This window comes from Mytilus edulis, chromosome 9 (assembly GCF_963676685.1).
Source record: "Mytilus edulis chromosome 9, xbMytEdul2.2, whole genome shotgun sequence".
In the NCBI taxonomy this organism is placed as follows: domain Eukaryota; kingdom Metazoa; phylum Mollusca; class Bivalvia; order Mytilida; family Mytilidae; genus Mytilus; species Mytilus edulis.
Genome location: NC_092352.1, coordinates 63,553,275 through 63,569,168, shown reverse-complemented (window position 1 = coordinate 63,569,168; position 15,894 = coordinate 63,553,275). Strand labels below are relative to the sequence as shown.

Sequence of the window (15,894 nt, the reverse complement as noted above, 5' to 3'; positions counted from 1 at the left end):
CCTGGCAATATCACAAGAACCGTTACTGATGAATGGTGAAAGTGAAAATCGTCAATATCAAATTTGACCTCCATTTTGTCATCAGTATCAACATCTTAAAATTTGAAAAGCTTAGATTGAATGGTTCATGAGTAAATGCAACAACGTGAATTGAAACGCCATTTCACAATCTTTCAAGAACCATAACTCCTGAACGGTAAAAGTCAAAATCATCATTATTGAACTTGACCTCTAATTTGCCATCAGTAACAACATATAAAAATTTCAAAAGCTTTGGTTGAATGGTTCATGAGAAAATGCACGGACACGACTGGAAACACTATTTTTCAATCTTTCAAGAACCATAACTCCTGAATGGTAAAAGTCAAAATCGTCATTATTGAACTTGACCTCTATTTTGTCATCAGTAACAACATATTAAAATTTGGGAAGCTTTGGTAAAACAGTTCATGCATAAATGCACGGAAACGACTGGAAACACCATTTTTCAATCTTTCAAGAACCATAACTCCTGAACGGTAAAAGTCAAAATCGCCATTATTGAACTTGACCTCTATTTTGTCATCAGTAACAACATATTAAAATTTGGGAAGCTTAGGTAGAACAGTTCATGCGTAAAAGCACGGACACGACTGGAAACTCCATTTTTCAATCTTTCAAGAACCATAACTCCTGAACGGTAAAAGTAAAAATCGCCATTATTGAACTTGACCTTTATTTAGTTGTCAGTAACAACATATTAAAATTTTAAAAGCTTTGGTTGAACGGTTCATGAGTTAATGCACGGACAACATTTGATTGCCGCCCGCCCCCCGTACATCCCCAAATCAATAACCGACATTTTTGTCGCAAAATTCCGGTTAAAAATCTAAAGTATGACTTTCTTTTGTTCAATCATTTATGAAAGAGAAAAAGTGAAATACTGTATAGCAGGCTATTTTCGCAGGGTGTTTATTTTTCGCCTTTTTGGCGGATGAGATAAAATCACAATAAATTCCATGAAAATTAATGTATACTTATGTTACTTTCTAAAAGTTAAAGGGTTGGTCGGTAGTTATATAGGTCAATATCTATATAGGTTAGTTTTAACAAGATAAACAAAAAGGGCATTGAATATATATGTAGTTTATAAAATGACTGTCACATGTATATACCCTTATCAATTAGTGTCAAATAGATTATGAGAGTAAGTTACTCTATCAGGTAATTACTCTTATTACGGCGTTTTGCATTTGTGCCGATCTGCATTTCATTTGTGCTGATTTTTTCTTTCATTTGCGCTGATTTTTTACAGGTAATTTACAGGTTTATTATAGCTGAATAGATATAAGAAGATGTGGTATGAGGGCAAATGAGACAACTCTCCATCCAAGTCATGTTATTTTTCATTTATCATTATAGACCTTTTCTGTCATCCAGTTGTACACTATATTCACATACTTTAAAATCAAGAAGTAAAAACCTTAGATAAAAGCACTCTGATTTATACTAAAATGACGAATTGAAAATCTATTTACAGCATTCAAATTCATAACCAGATGCTCCGCAGGGTGCAGCTTTATACGACCACAGAGGTTGAACCCTGAACGGTTGGGGCAAATATGGACACAACATTCAAGCTGGATTCAGCTCTAAATTTGGATTGTGATTAAATACTTGACACAGCATAGGTTTCTGACACAGAATGAATGTGGTCTAATGAACTTAAAAAATTTGTTTTTGCCTTTGAGCAATTCACTATGCTTTTGAATATTAATCCTCTCAAAAAAATGTTTGAAGAAATTTTCTTTTTATTTATGAAATCTGAAATGAAATAAATTGAACCCCCCTCCACCCCCCCCCCCCCCCATTTTTTTTTTTAACATCCCCCTTTCCCTTATTCCATAACTGATCTCAATTCAAATTTCTAATGGAGTTTGCAACAATAACTACTCATTTAAATACATATTGAAATATAAAAAAAGTGCTTGTTATCACTGAATGGTAAAGATTGTTTTAATTTATCAGTTGGTAGTAAAAGTGAATATACATTGTATATTGTATAAAACAATGATTTAAGTTGATTCTACTACTATTCTGGACAAAGAAAGATAACTCCAATTGAAAATTTCTTACCATTGCACAATATTGTGCAATTAGATATTTCTTGCTATTGCGCAATACTGTGCAATTGAAAATAGTTGCTTTTGCACAATACTGTGCAATTAAAGATTTCTTGCTATTGCGCAATACTGTGCAATTGAAAATTTCTTGCTATTGCACAATACTGTGCAATTGAAGATTTCTTGCTATTGCTGAATACTGTGCAATTGAAAATTTCTTGCTATAGCACAATACTTAATATAATAATTTTGGATCCTGATTTGGACTAACTTGAAAACTAGGCCCATAATCAAAAATCTAAGTACATGTTTAGATTCAGCATATCAAAGAAGCCCAAGAATTCAATTTTTGTTAAAATCAAACTAAGTTTAATTTTGGACCCTTTGGGCCCCTTATTCCTAAACTGTTGGGACCAAAACTTCCAAAATCAATCCCAAACTTCCTTTTATGGGGATAAACCTTGTGTTTAAATTACATAGATTTCTATTTACTTATACTTAAAGTCATAAGAAACCTCAAATTAAAAAAAATATGCATATATGTTTTTTATATCTAAATGGATAGTTTTCATTATACAACTTATATAAAGTTATGGTGCGAAAACCAAGAAAACTGCTTATTTGGGCCCCTTTTTGGCCCCTACTTCCTAAACTGTTCGGACCTCAACTCCCAAAATCAATCCCAACCTTCCTTTTGTGGTCATAAACCTTGTGTTTAAATTTCATTGATTTCTATTTACCTATACTAAAGTTATTGTGCGAAAACCAAGAAAAATGCTTATTTGGGTCCTTTTTTGGCCCCTAATTCCTTAACTATTGGAACCAAAACTCCCAAAATCAATCCCAACCTTCCTTTTGTGGTCATAAACCTTGTGTCAAAATTTCATAGATTTCTATCAACTTAACTAAAGTTATAGTGCGAAAACCAAGAAAATGTTTATTTGGGCCCTTTTTGGCCCCTAATTCCTAAAATGTTGGGACCAAAACTTGCAAAATCAATCCCAACCTTCCTTTTGTGGTCATAAACCTTGTGTTAAAATTTCATAGTTTTCTATTTACTTTTACTAAAGTTAGAGTGCGAAAACTAAAAGTATTCGTACGACGACGACGATGCAGACGATGACGCCAACGTGATGCTAATATTTTTGACCAAAAAATTTTCAATTTTTGCTGTCATATAAAAACGGAATACATTAAAATCATAAATCTGTTCTTGCTGAGTATTTATAGGCAACACATCTAATATATTCCTTTCTTGTGATTTCGTATCTTCTATATTTGCTGTAATTGTCAATAACGAAGTCTTTTTTCTTTGTCTGGCTTACATACTTATGTGTATGGCCGTCGATGGTTAAAGAATTGAATCCTCGGCTCATTGCAGTGTGCAATATGTCCATCAATTAAATTAATTTACAGCAAAGTTCAGAACAATATGAATCAAAATTAACTAAAACCTATGTTGATAACCAGATTTTACCAATATACCTTCACGGTATAGTACATGTACAAGTATTCTCTTACCTGTAAATCCAATTAGGAGCAAATATAAAATCAGCGCAAATGAAACTAGAGGCTCTAAAAAGCCTGTGTCGCTCACCTTGGTCTATGTGAATGTTAAAGGAAGCAGATGGATTCATGACAAAATTGTGTTTTGGTGATGGTGATGTGTTTGTACATCTTACTTTACTGAACATTCTTGCTGCTTAAAATTATCTCTATCTATAATGAACTTGGCCCATTAGTTTCAGTGGAAAATGTTAGTAAAAATTTACAAATTTTATGAAAATTGTTAATAAACAGCTGCGCCATGAGCGCATGATACGCCCGACGTCTTGTGTGGAAGTTTTATGCAATAATCATAAATAGTTTCTGAGGAAGTAATAAGCAATAACCATTTATTGTTTTTGAGACACGGCGGGACATGTGAAACCCCCCCCCCCCCCTGTTTTTTTTTTTACAAATATCACTAAAATAAAATTTTGAATCAAACCAAAAAGTATACAGATCTTTAAATTAGTTTAACAAAGAAGTGTGTACAGTTTCAAGCAATAATCATAAATTGTTTTTGAGATACGGCGCGACATGTAAAAAAAACCCTCCCCTTTTATACAAAATACTCAATAACTCAAAAATAAAATTTTGAGTCATCACCAAAAAGTATACAGATCTTTAGATTAATATAACAAAGAAGTGTGTAAAGTTTAAAGCAATAATCATAAATCGTTTTTGAGATACGGCACGACATGTAAAAAACCCCTCCCCCTTTTTTACAAAATACTTAATAACTTAAAAATGAAATTTTGAATCATCACCAAAAATTATACACATCTTTAGATTAATATAACAACTAGAGGCTCTAAAGAGCCTGTGTCGCTCACCTTGGTCTATGTGAATATTAAAGGAAGCAGATGGATTCATGACAAAATTGTGTTTTGGTGATGGTGATGTGTTTGTACATCTTACTTTACTGAACATTCTTGCTGCTTAACATTATCTCTATCTATAATGAACTTGGCCCATTAGTTTCAGTGGAAAATGTTAGTAAAAATTTACAAATTTTATGAAAATTGTTAAAAATTGACTATAAAGAACAATAACTCCTAAGGGGGTCAATTGACCATTTCGGTCATGTTGACTTATTTGTAAATCTTACTTTGCTGAACATTATTGTTGTTTACAGTTTATCTCTATCAATAATAATATTCAAGATAATGACCAAAAACAGCAAAATTTCCTTAAAACTAACAATCCAGGGTCAGCAACCCAACAACGGGTTGTCCGATTCATCTAAAAATTTCAGAGCAGATAAATGTTGACCTAATAAACAATTTTACTCCATGTCAGATTTGCTCTAAATGCTTTGGGTTTTGAGTTATAAGCCAAAAACTGCATTTTACCCCATGTTCTATTTTTAGCCATGGCGGCCATCTTGGTTGAATGGCCGGGTCACCGGACACATTTTTCAAACTACTAACCCAAAAGATGATTGTGGCCAAGTTTGGATTAATTTGGCCAAGTAGTTTCAGAGGAGAAGATTTTTGTAAAAGATTACTAAGATTTACGAAAAGTGGTTAAAAATTGACTATAAAGGGCAATAACTCCTAAAGGGGTCAACTGACCATTTCAGTCATGTTGACTTATTTGTAAATCTTACTTTGCTGAACATTATTGCTGTACCACAATTTATCTCTATCTATAATAATATTCAAGATAATAACCAAAAAGAGCAAAATTTCCTTAAAATTACTAATTCAGGGCCAGCAACCCAACAACGGGTTGTATGATTCATCTGAAAATTTCAGGGCAGATAGATCTTGAACTGATAAACAATTTTACCCTATGTCAGATTTGCTCTAAATGCTTTGGGTTTTGAGTTATAAGCCAAAAACTGCATTTTACCCCATGTTCTATTTTTAGCCATGGCGGCCATCTTGGTTTGATGGCCGGGTCACCGGACACATTTTTCAAACTACTAACCTAAAAGATGATTGTGGCCAAGTTTGGATTAATTTGGCCCAGTAGTTTCAGAGGAGAAGATTTTTGTAAAATATTACTAAGATTTACTAAAAATGGTTAAAAATTGACTATAAAGGGCAATAACTCCTAAAGGGGTCAACTGACCATTTCAGTCATGTTGACTTATTTGTAAATCTTACTTTGGTAAACATTATTGCTGTTTACTGTTTATCTCTATCTATAATAATATTCAAGATAATAACCAAAAACAGCAAAATTTCCTTAAAATTACTAATTCAGGGGCAGCAACCCAACAACTGGTTATCCGATTCATCTGAAAATTTCAGGGCAGATAGATCTTCACCTGTTTAACAATTCTACCCCATGTCAGATTTGCTCTAAATGCTTTGGTTTTTGAGTTATAAGCCAAAAACTGCATTTTACCCCTATGTTCTATTTTTAGCCATGGCGGCCATCTTGGATGGTTGGCCGGGTCACCGGACACATTTTTTAAACTAGATACCCCAATGATGATTGTGGCAAAGTTTGGATTAATTTGGCCCAGTAGTTTCAGAGGAGAAGATTTTTGTAAAAGTTAACGACGACGACGGACGACGGACGACGGACGACGCCGGACGCCGCCGGACGCCGGACGCCAAGTGATGAGAAAAGCTCACTTGGCCTTTTAGGCCAGGTGAGCTAAAAATTGACTATAAAGGGCAATAACTCCTAAAGGGGTCAACTGACCATTTCAGTCATGTTGACTTATTTGTAAATCTTACTTTGGTAAACATTATTGCTGTTTATAGTTTATCTCTATCTATAATAATATTCAAGATAATAACCAAAAAGAGCAAAATTTCCTTAAAATTACTAATTCAGGGCCAGCAACCCAACAACGGGTTGTCCGATTCATCTGAAAATTTCAGGGCAGATAGATCTTGAACTGATAAACAATTTTACCCCATGTCAGATTTGCTCTAAATGCTTTGGGTTTTGAGTTATAAGCCAAAAACTGCATTTTACCCCATGTTCTATTTTTAGCCATGGCGGCCATCTTGGTTTGATGGCCGGGTCACCGGACACATTTTTCAAACTACTAACCTAAAAGATGATTGTGGCCAAGTTTGGATTAATTTGGCCCAGTAGTTTCAGAGGAGAAGATTTTTGTAAAATATTACTAAGATTTACTAAAAATGGTTAAAAATTGACTATAAAGGGCAATAACTCCTAAAGGGGTCAACTGACCATTTCAGTCATGTTGACTTATTTGTAAATCTTACTTTGGTAAACATTATTGCTGTTTACTGTTTATCTCTATCTATAATAATATTCAAGATAATAACCAAAAACAGCAAAATTTCCTTAAAATTACTAATTCAGGGGCAGCAACCCAACAACTGGTTATCCGATTCATCTGAAAATTTCAGGGCAGATAGATCTTCACCTGTTTAACAATTCTACCCCATGTCAGATTTGCTCTAAATGCTTTGGTTTTTGAGTTATAAGCCAAAAACTGCATTTTACCCCTATGTTCTATTTTTAGCCATGGCGGCCATCTTGGATGGTTGGCCGGGTCACCGGACACATTTTTTAAACTAGATACCCCAATGATGATTGTGGCCAAGTTTGGATTAATTTGGCCCAGTAGTTTCAGAGGAGAAGATTTTTGTAAAAGTTAACGACGACGACGGACGACGCCGGACGCCGGACGCCAAGTGATGAGAAAAGCTCACTTGGCCTTTTAGGCCAGGTGAGCTAAAAAAGTGTGTAAAGTTTTAAGCAATAATCATAAATCGTTTTTTGAGATACGGCGCGACATATAAACAAGAGTGCACACGCTGAAATGTCTCGCCTTCTATACTAATCATTGATATTATGTTGATGGTCCTAAGTATAAAGCTAAGCTTTATAACAACTGTCACATAAACTTAACATTAACCAAGATAACTAAACATAGACCAATGAACCTTGAAAATGAGGTCAAAGTCAGATGAACCATGCCAGGCAGACATGTACAGCTAACAATGCTTCTATACAACATATATAGTTGACCTATTACTTATAGTTTAAGATAAAGAGACCAAAACACAAAAACTTAACACTGTGCAATGAACCGTGAAAATGAGGTCACAGTCAAATAAAACCTGTGCGACTGACATAAAGATCATAAAATATTTCCATACACCAAATATAGTTGACCTATGGCATATAGTATTAGATAAAAAGACCAAAACTCAAAAACTTAACTTTGACCACTGAACCATGAAAATGAGGTCAAGGTCACATGACATCTGCCCGTTAGACATGTACACCTTACAATCCTTCCATACAACAAATATAGTAGACCTATTGCATTTAGTATGAGAAAAACAGACCAAAACACAAAAATTTAACTATAACCACCGAACCATGAAAATGAGGTCAAGGTCAGATGACACCTGCCAGTTGGACATGTACACCTTACAGTCCTTCCATACACTGAATATACTAGCCCTATTGCTTATAGTATCTGAGATATGGACTTGACCACCAAAACTTAACCTTGTTCACTGATCCATGAAATGAGGTCGAGGTCAAGTGAAAACTATCTGACAGACATGAGGACCTTGCAAGGTATGCACATATCAAATATAGTTATCCTATTACTCATAATAAGAGAGAATTCAACATTACAAAAAAATTGAACCTTTTTTTCAAGTGGTCATTGAACCATGAAAATGAGGTCAAGGACATTGGACATGTGACTGACGGAAACTTCGTAACATGAGGCATCTATATACAAAGTATGAAGCATCCAGGTCTTCCACCTTCTAAAATATAAAGCTTTTAAGAAGTTAGCTAACACCGCCGCTGCCGCCGGATCACTATCCCTATGTCGAGCTTTCTGCAACAAAAGTTGCAGGCTCGACAAAAAACCCTCCCCCTTTTTCACAAAATACTCAAAAACTCAACTAGAGGCTCTAAAGAGCCTGTGTCGCTCACCTTGGTCTATGTGCATATTAAACAAAGGACACAAATGGATTCATGACAAAATTGTATTTTGGTGATGGTGATGTGTTTGAAGTTCTTACTTTACTGAACGATTTTGCTTCTTACAATTATATCTATCATGAACTTTGCCCATTAGTAACAGAGAACTATATTTGGTAAAAATTTACATAAATTTACCAAATTAATGAAAATTGTTAAAAATTGACTATAAAGGGCAATAACTCCTTAAGGGGTCAATTGACCATTTAGGTCATGTTGACTTATTTGTAGATCTTACTTTGCTGAACATTATTGCTGTTTACAGTTTATCGCTATCTATAATAGTATTCAAGATAACCAAAAACGGCAAAATTTCTTTAAAAATTACCAATTGGAGGGCAGCAACCCAACAACCAGTTGTCCAATTCATCTGAAAAATTCAGGGCAGATAGATATTGACTTGATTAACAATTTAACTTCTTGTCAGATTTGCTCTAGATGCTTTGGTTTCATAGTTATAAGCCAAAAACTGCATTTTACCCCTATGTTCTATTTTTAGCCGTGGCGGCCATCTTGGTTGAATGGCCAGGTCATCGGACACATTTTTCAAACTAGATACCCCAAAGATGATTGTGGCCTAGTAGTTTCAGTGGAGATTTTGTAAAAGATTACTTAGATTTATGAAAAATGGTTAAAGATTGACTATAAAGGGCAATAACTCCTAAAGGGGTCAACTGACCATTTTGGTCATGTTGACTTATTTGTAGATCTTACTTTGCTGAACATTATTGCTGTACCACAATTTATCTCTATCTATAATAATATTCAAGATAATAACCAAAAACAGCAAAATTTCCTCAAAATTACCAATTCAGGGGCAGCAACCCAACAACCGATTGACCGATTCATCTGAAAATTTCAGGGCAGATAGATCTTGACCTGATAAACATTTTTATCCCATGTCAGATTTCCTCAAAATGCTTTGGTTTTTGAGTTATAAGCCAAAAACTGCATTTTACCCCTATGTTCTATTTTTAGCGGTGGCGGCCATCTTGGTTGGTTGACCAGGTCACGCCACACATTTTTTAAACTAGATACCCCAAAGATGATTGTGGCCAAGTTTGGATTAATTTGGCCCAGTAGTTTCAGAGGAGAAGATTTTTGTAAAAGATTACTTTAATTAACGAAAAATGGTTAAAAATTGACTATAAAGGGCAATAACTCCTAAACGGGTCAACTGACCATTTTGGTCATGTTGACTTATTTGTAGATCTTACTTTGCTGAACATTATTGCTGTTTACAATTTATCTCTATCTATAATAATATTCAAGATAATAACCAAAAACAGCAAAATTTCCTCAAAATTACCAATTCAGGGGCAGCAACCCAACAACCGATTGACCGATTCATCTGAAAATTTCAGGGCAGATAGATCTTGACCTGATAAACATTTTTACCCCATGTCAGATTTGCTTTAAATGCTTTGGTTTTTGAGTTATAAGCCAAAAACTGCATTTTACCCCTATGTTCTATTTTTAGCGGTGGCGGCCATCTTGGTTGGTTGACCAGGTCACGCCACACATTTTTTAAACTAGATACCCCAATGATGATTGTGGCCAAGTTTGGTTTGATTTGGCCCAGTAGTTTCAGAGGAGAAGATTTTTGTAAAAGTTAACGACGACGGACGACGGACGACGACGGACGACGACGGACGACGACGGACGACGACGACGGACGCCGGACGCAAAGTGATGGGAATAGCTCACTTGGTCCTTCGGGCCAGGTGAGCTAAAAATGAAGTTTTGAATCATCACCAAAAAGTATACAGATATTAGGATTAATATAACTAAGAAGTGTGTAAAGTTTTAAGCAATAATCAAGAAAGGTTTTTGAGATACGGTGCGACATGTGAAAAAAAAACACACCCCTGTTTTAGTTACAAAGTGCCGTAACTCAAAAGTTTAAATCTTATTTTCACCAAAAAGTATACAGATCATTTGACCATCATAAGAAACAACTATATTAAGTTTCATGAAATTTGGATAAGTCGTTCTCAAGTTACGGTGCGACATGTTTACGCCGGACAGACGGACGGACAGATGGACGGACACCGGACATTTGTATACCATAATACGTCCCGTCAAAATTTTGACGTGCGTATAAAAATTGAATATAAAGAACAATAACTCCTAAGGGGGTCAATTGACCATTTCGGTCATGTTGACTTATTTGTAAATCTTACTTTGCTGAACATTATTGCTGTTTACAGTTTATCTCTATCTATAATAATATTCAAGATAATAACAAAAAACAGCAAAATTTCCTCAAAATTACCAATTCAGGGGCAGCAACCCAACAACCGATTGACCTATTCATCTGAAAATTTCAGGGCAGATAGATCTTGACCTGATAAACATTTATATCCCCATGTCAGATTTCCTCAAAATGCTTTGATTTTTGAGTTATAAGCCAAAAACTGCATTTTACCCCTATGTTCTATTTTTAGCGGTGGCGGCCATCTTGGTTGGTTGACCAGGTCACGCCACACATTTTTTAAACTAGATACCCCAAAGATGATTGTGGCCAAGTTTGAATTAATTTGGCCCAGTAATTTCAGAGGAGAAGATTTTTGTAAAAGATTACTTTAATTTACGAAAAATGGTTAAAAATTGACTATAAAGGGCAATAACTCCTAAACGGGTCAACTGATCATTTTGGTCATGTTGACTTATTTGTAGATCTTACTTTGCTGAACATTATTGCTGTTTACAGTTTATCTCTATCTATAATAATATTCAAGATAATAACCAAAAACAGCAAAATTTCCTCAAAATTACCAATTCAGGGGCAGCAACCCAACAACCGATTGACCGATTCATCTGAAAATTTTAGGGCAGATAGATCTTGACCTGATAAACATTTTTACCCCATGTCAGATTTGCTCTAAATGCTTTGGTTTTTGAGTTATAAGCCAAAAACTGCATTTTACCCCTATGTTCTATTTTTAGCCGTGGCGGCCATCTTGGTTGGTTGACCGGGTCACGCCACTCATTTTTTAAACTAGATACCCCAATGATGATTGTGGCCAAGTTTGGTTTGATTTGGCCCAGTAGTTTCAGAGGAGAAGATTTTTGTAAAAGTTAACGACGACGGACGACGACGACGGATGACGGACGACGACGACGGACGCCGGACGCAAAGTGATGGGAATAGCTCACTTGGCCCTTCGGGCCAGGTGAGCTAAAAAGAGCAAATTTCCTTAAAATTACTAATTCAGGGCCAGTAACCCCACAACACTTTTTCGGCCAGGTGAGCTAAAAATGAAATTGGCGCAAATGAAAGAATGAAAATTTAGAAAATCGGCGCAAATGTATTAATTAGTGTCAAATTACACAAAAGTTGTAAATCAGTCTTGATAATTTTATAACCTAAAAATTTCCAGTCAAGATCAATAAATAAGACGTCATTTAACTTGCTTCTCAATTTTTCAATATTTTATGTGCAACAATTTCAGTTATCCACTTAAATATTCAATTGGGATTTAAGAATCTACCAAAATAAAAACCGCAAATTTTTTTTGTAAACTTTATTGCCCCTAAATTGCGAAATTTTACACCTGTGCAAAAAAAAACACGCTATACAGTAATACTGCTTTTTTAGTAGCTAGTTTGGTTCAATTTAAAAAATAAATAATCAAAGAACCATTGATGATGAATTATTCACTTGCAAGTGAATAATTCCACCTCATTGAATCCATATTCATATGAATTTAAATTTAACCCATTAGCTATTTCTGGATAAAACATGAACTAGGTGTGTTCGGTTATATAAATTAAAAGAATGTCAACATTCAGAGTGAAACAAAAGTAACCAGGTGCTCCGCAGGGCGCAGCTTTATACGACCGCAGAGGTCGAACCCTGAACAGTTGGGGCAAGTATGGACAAAACATTCAAGCATGATACAGCTCTGAATTTGGATTGTGATCAAATTTTGACATTACATGGTTTTTTTTTACACAAAACAAATGTCAAGATTATACAAATCAATTAAAGATTTCTTCTTCAAACTTTTTAAATCTAAAATTAAATAGTTGACACAGCATAGGTTTCTGACACAGAATGAATGTGGTCTAATGAACTTAAAAGGTTTTTTTTGCCTTTGAGCAATTCACTATGCTGTTGAATATTAATCCTCTCAAAAAAATGTTTGAAGAAATTTTCTTTTTATTTATGAAATCTGAAATGAGAAAAATTTAATATAAAATATAAAATAAAATATAAAACAATAAAAAAAACTTCATCAGCAACATTTTATATTGGCAAATTTCTAATGAAGTTATTTACATAAAGTTATTGGCAAATAAAAATAGAAAATGACATCATAGCCATGTCTGGCAAATGTCCAACATACACTATTTAAAAACATTTTAGATAAGATAAGGAAAAAAAGCTTCATCAGCATGCAACATTTTATATTGGCAAATTTCCAATGAAGTTATTTACATAAAGTTATTGGCAAATAAAAATAGAAAATGACATCAAAATAAATGTCTGGCAAATTTCCAACATATATTATCAACTACTATTCTATACAAAGAAAGATAACTCCAATTGAAAATTAATTGCTATTGCACAATATTGTGCAATTAGATATTTCTTGCTATTGTGCAATACTGTGCAATTGAAAATTTCTTGCTATTGCACAATACTTGATATGGAATCCTGATTTGGACCAACTTGAAAACTGGGCCCATAATCAAAAATCAAAGTACATATTTAGATAAAGCATATCAAATAAGCCCAAGAATTTAATTTTTGTTAAAATCAAACTTAGTTTAATTTTGGACCCTTTGGACCTTAATGTAGACTAATTTGAAAACTGGACCAAAAATTAAGAATCTACATACACAGTTAGATTTGGCATATCAAAGAACCCATTTATTCAATTTTTGATGAAATCAAACAAAGTTTAATTTTGGACCCCCATTTGGACCAACTTGAAAACTAGGCCAATAATTAAAAATCGAAGTACATTTTTAAATTCAGCATATCAAATAAGCCCAAGAATTTAATTTTTGCTAAAATCAAACTTAGTTTAATTTTGGACCCTTTGGACCTTAATGTAGAACAATTTGAAAACGGGACCAAAAATTAAGAATCTACATACATAGTTAGATTCGGCATATCAAAGAACCCCAATTATTCAATTTTTGATGAAATCACACAAAGTTCAATTTTGGACCCTTTGGGCCCCTTATTCCTAAACTGTTAGGACCAAAACTCCCAAAATCAAACCCAAACTTCCTTTTATGGTTATAAACCTTGTGTTTAAATTTCATAGATTTCTATTAACTTATACTAAAGTTATGGTGCAAAAAACCAAAAATAATGCTTATTTGGGCCCCTTTTTGGCCCCTAATTCATAAACTGTTATGACCTCAACTCTAAAAATCAATCCCAACCTTTCTTTTGTGGTCATAAACCTTGTGTTAAAATTTCATTGATTTCTATTTACTTATACTAAAGTTATTGTGCGAAAACCAAGAATAATGCTTATTTGGGCCCTTTTTTGGCCCTTAATTCTTAACTGTTTGAACCAAAACTCCAAAATCAATCCCAACCTTCCTTTTGTGGTCATAGACCTTGTGTCAAAATTTCATAGATTTCTATTCACTTAAACTAAAGTTATAGTGCGAAAACCAAGAAAATGCTTATTTGGGCCCTTTTTGGCCCCTAATTCCTAAACTGTTGAAACCAAAACTCCCAAAATCAATCCCAACCGTTCTTTTGTGGTCATAAACCTTGTGTCAAAATTTCATAGATTTCTATTAACTTAAACTAAAGTTATAGTGCGAAAACCAAGAAAATGCTTATTTGGGCCCTTTTTGGCCCCTAATTCCTAAAATGTTGGGACCAAAACTCCCAAAATCAATACCAACCTTCCTTTTGTAGTCATTAACATTGTGTTTAAATTTCATTGATTTCTATTTACTTAAACTAAAGTTATTGTGCGAAAACCAAGAATAATGCTTATTTGGGCCCTTTTTTGGCCCCTAATTCTTAACTGTTGAAACCAAAACTCCCAAAATCAATCCCAACCGTTCTTTTGTGGTCATAAACCTTGTGTCAAAATTTCATAGATTTCTATTAACTTAAACTAAAGTTATAGTGCGAAAACCAAGAAAATGCTTATTTGGGCCCTTTTTGGCCCCTAATTCCTAAAATGTTGGGACCAAAACTTCCAAAATCAATACCAACCTTCCTTTTGTGGTCATAAACCTTGTGTTAAAATTTCATAGATTTCCATTCACTTTTACTAAAGTTAGAGTGCGAAAACTAAAAGTATTCGGACGACGACGACGACGACAACGACGACAACGCAGACGACGACGTCAACGTGATAGCAATATACGACGAAAATTTTTTCAAATTTTGCGGTCGTATAAAAATAAATTGGTCTGTCCAGCAATGATCATCAGACCTTGACCTCATTTTCATGGTTCATTGGCCAATCTTAAGTTTTCCTGGTTAAGTTTGTTTCTTAGATACTATGAATGCAATATTTCAACTATATTTAAACCATGTAATGATTGTAAGGTGTACAAATCTTACCTTGACCTTGTTTTCATGGTTCATTGATCAATGTTGCAGTAGTTCAACTACTTTTTCATGGCTTAAAATGCGAATTGAATTGTGAATTGCTGCCATGAAAAAAGGTGAATGACTAGGATAAGAAGGCCCGCATAAAAAATGAAGAAAGTTGTAAGTTTACAAACTAATATGCATTTTCATACATGCTATGTCATGGTTTTTGGCACAGTTTCTAAGTGACCTAAATAATTGATTATCATTTTAACCATTTACTTACAGAGGTACCGATAGATAAGTCTGGATCTGTTATCTACAACAACAAAATACATTTCAGAAATAGTTATACCCTTTAGTATTGTTCAGACTTTATCCTTCTGAAAAAGGCATTATTCCCCATGCTCAATCCAATCCCATCCCATCCCCATCCCCATGGCCACATGCCCATCCCATCCTACCCCTCCATGATTAAATGGCGTTACATGTTACGTTAGGATTTATTTACAACTTTGCTACATAGTTTTATGTCTCAACTACAAAGACATAAATAAAATTGTAAGAAAAATCTCTGACTTAAGTATTTATCCATATCAATGTTTTAAATGAGAATTCATGTGGTAGATCAAATTACTAAGGCCAAATAAAAATATATGTGTGGTTCCAGTTACTCCACCCTAGAACTTTTTTTTTCATTTCTGAAAAATAAATTTTCAAACGATCAAATTTTGAGGATTGTTAATTTAAATAATGAAATTCATAGATTTATGTCATATG

General features: G+C 34.1%; 1 protein-coding gene across 1 annotated transcript in view; it reads right to left on the bottom strand.

The window, feature by feature from the left end:
• The window catches only part of LOC139488795 (GPI inositol-deacylase-like), a 137,277-nt gene that overhangs the window by 90,338 nt on the left and 31,045 nt on the right, over positions 1-15,894 (bottom strand). Inside the window, exon 10 of the mRNA XM_071274714.1 lies at positions 15,401-15,433. Coding sequence (XP_071130815.1) covers positions 15,401-15,433 — 33 coding nt within the window. The remainder of the gene's footprint in view (positions 1-15,400; positions 15,434-15,894) is intronic.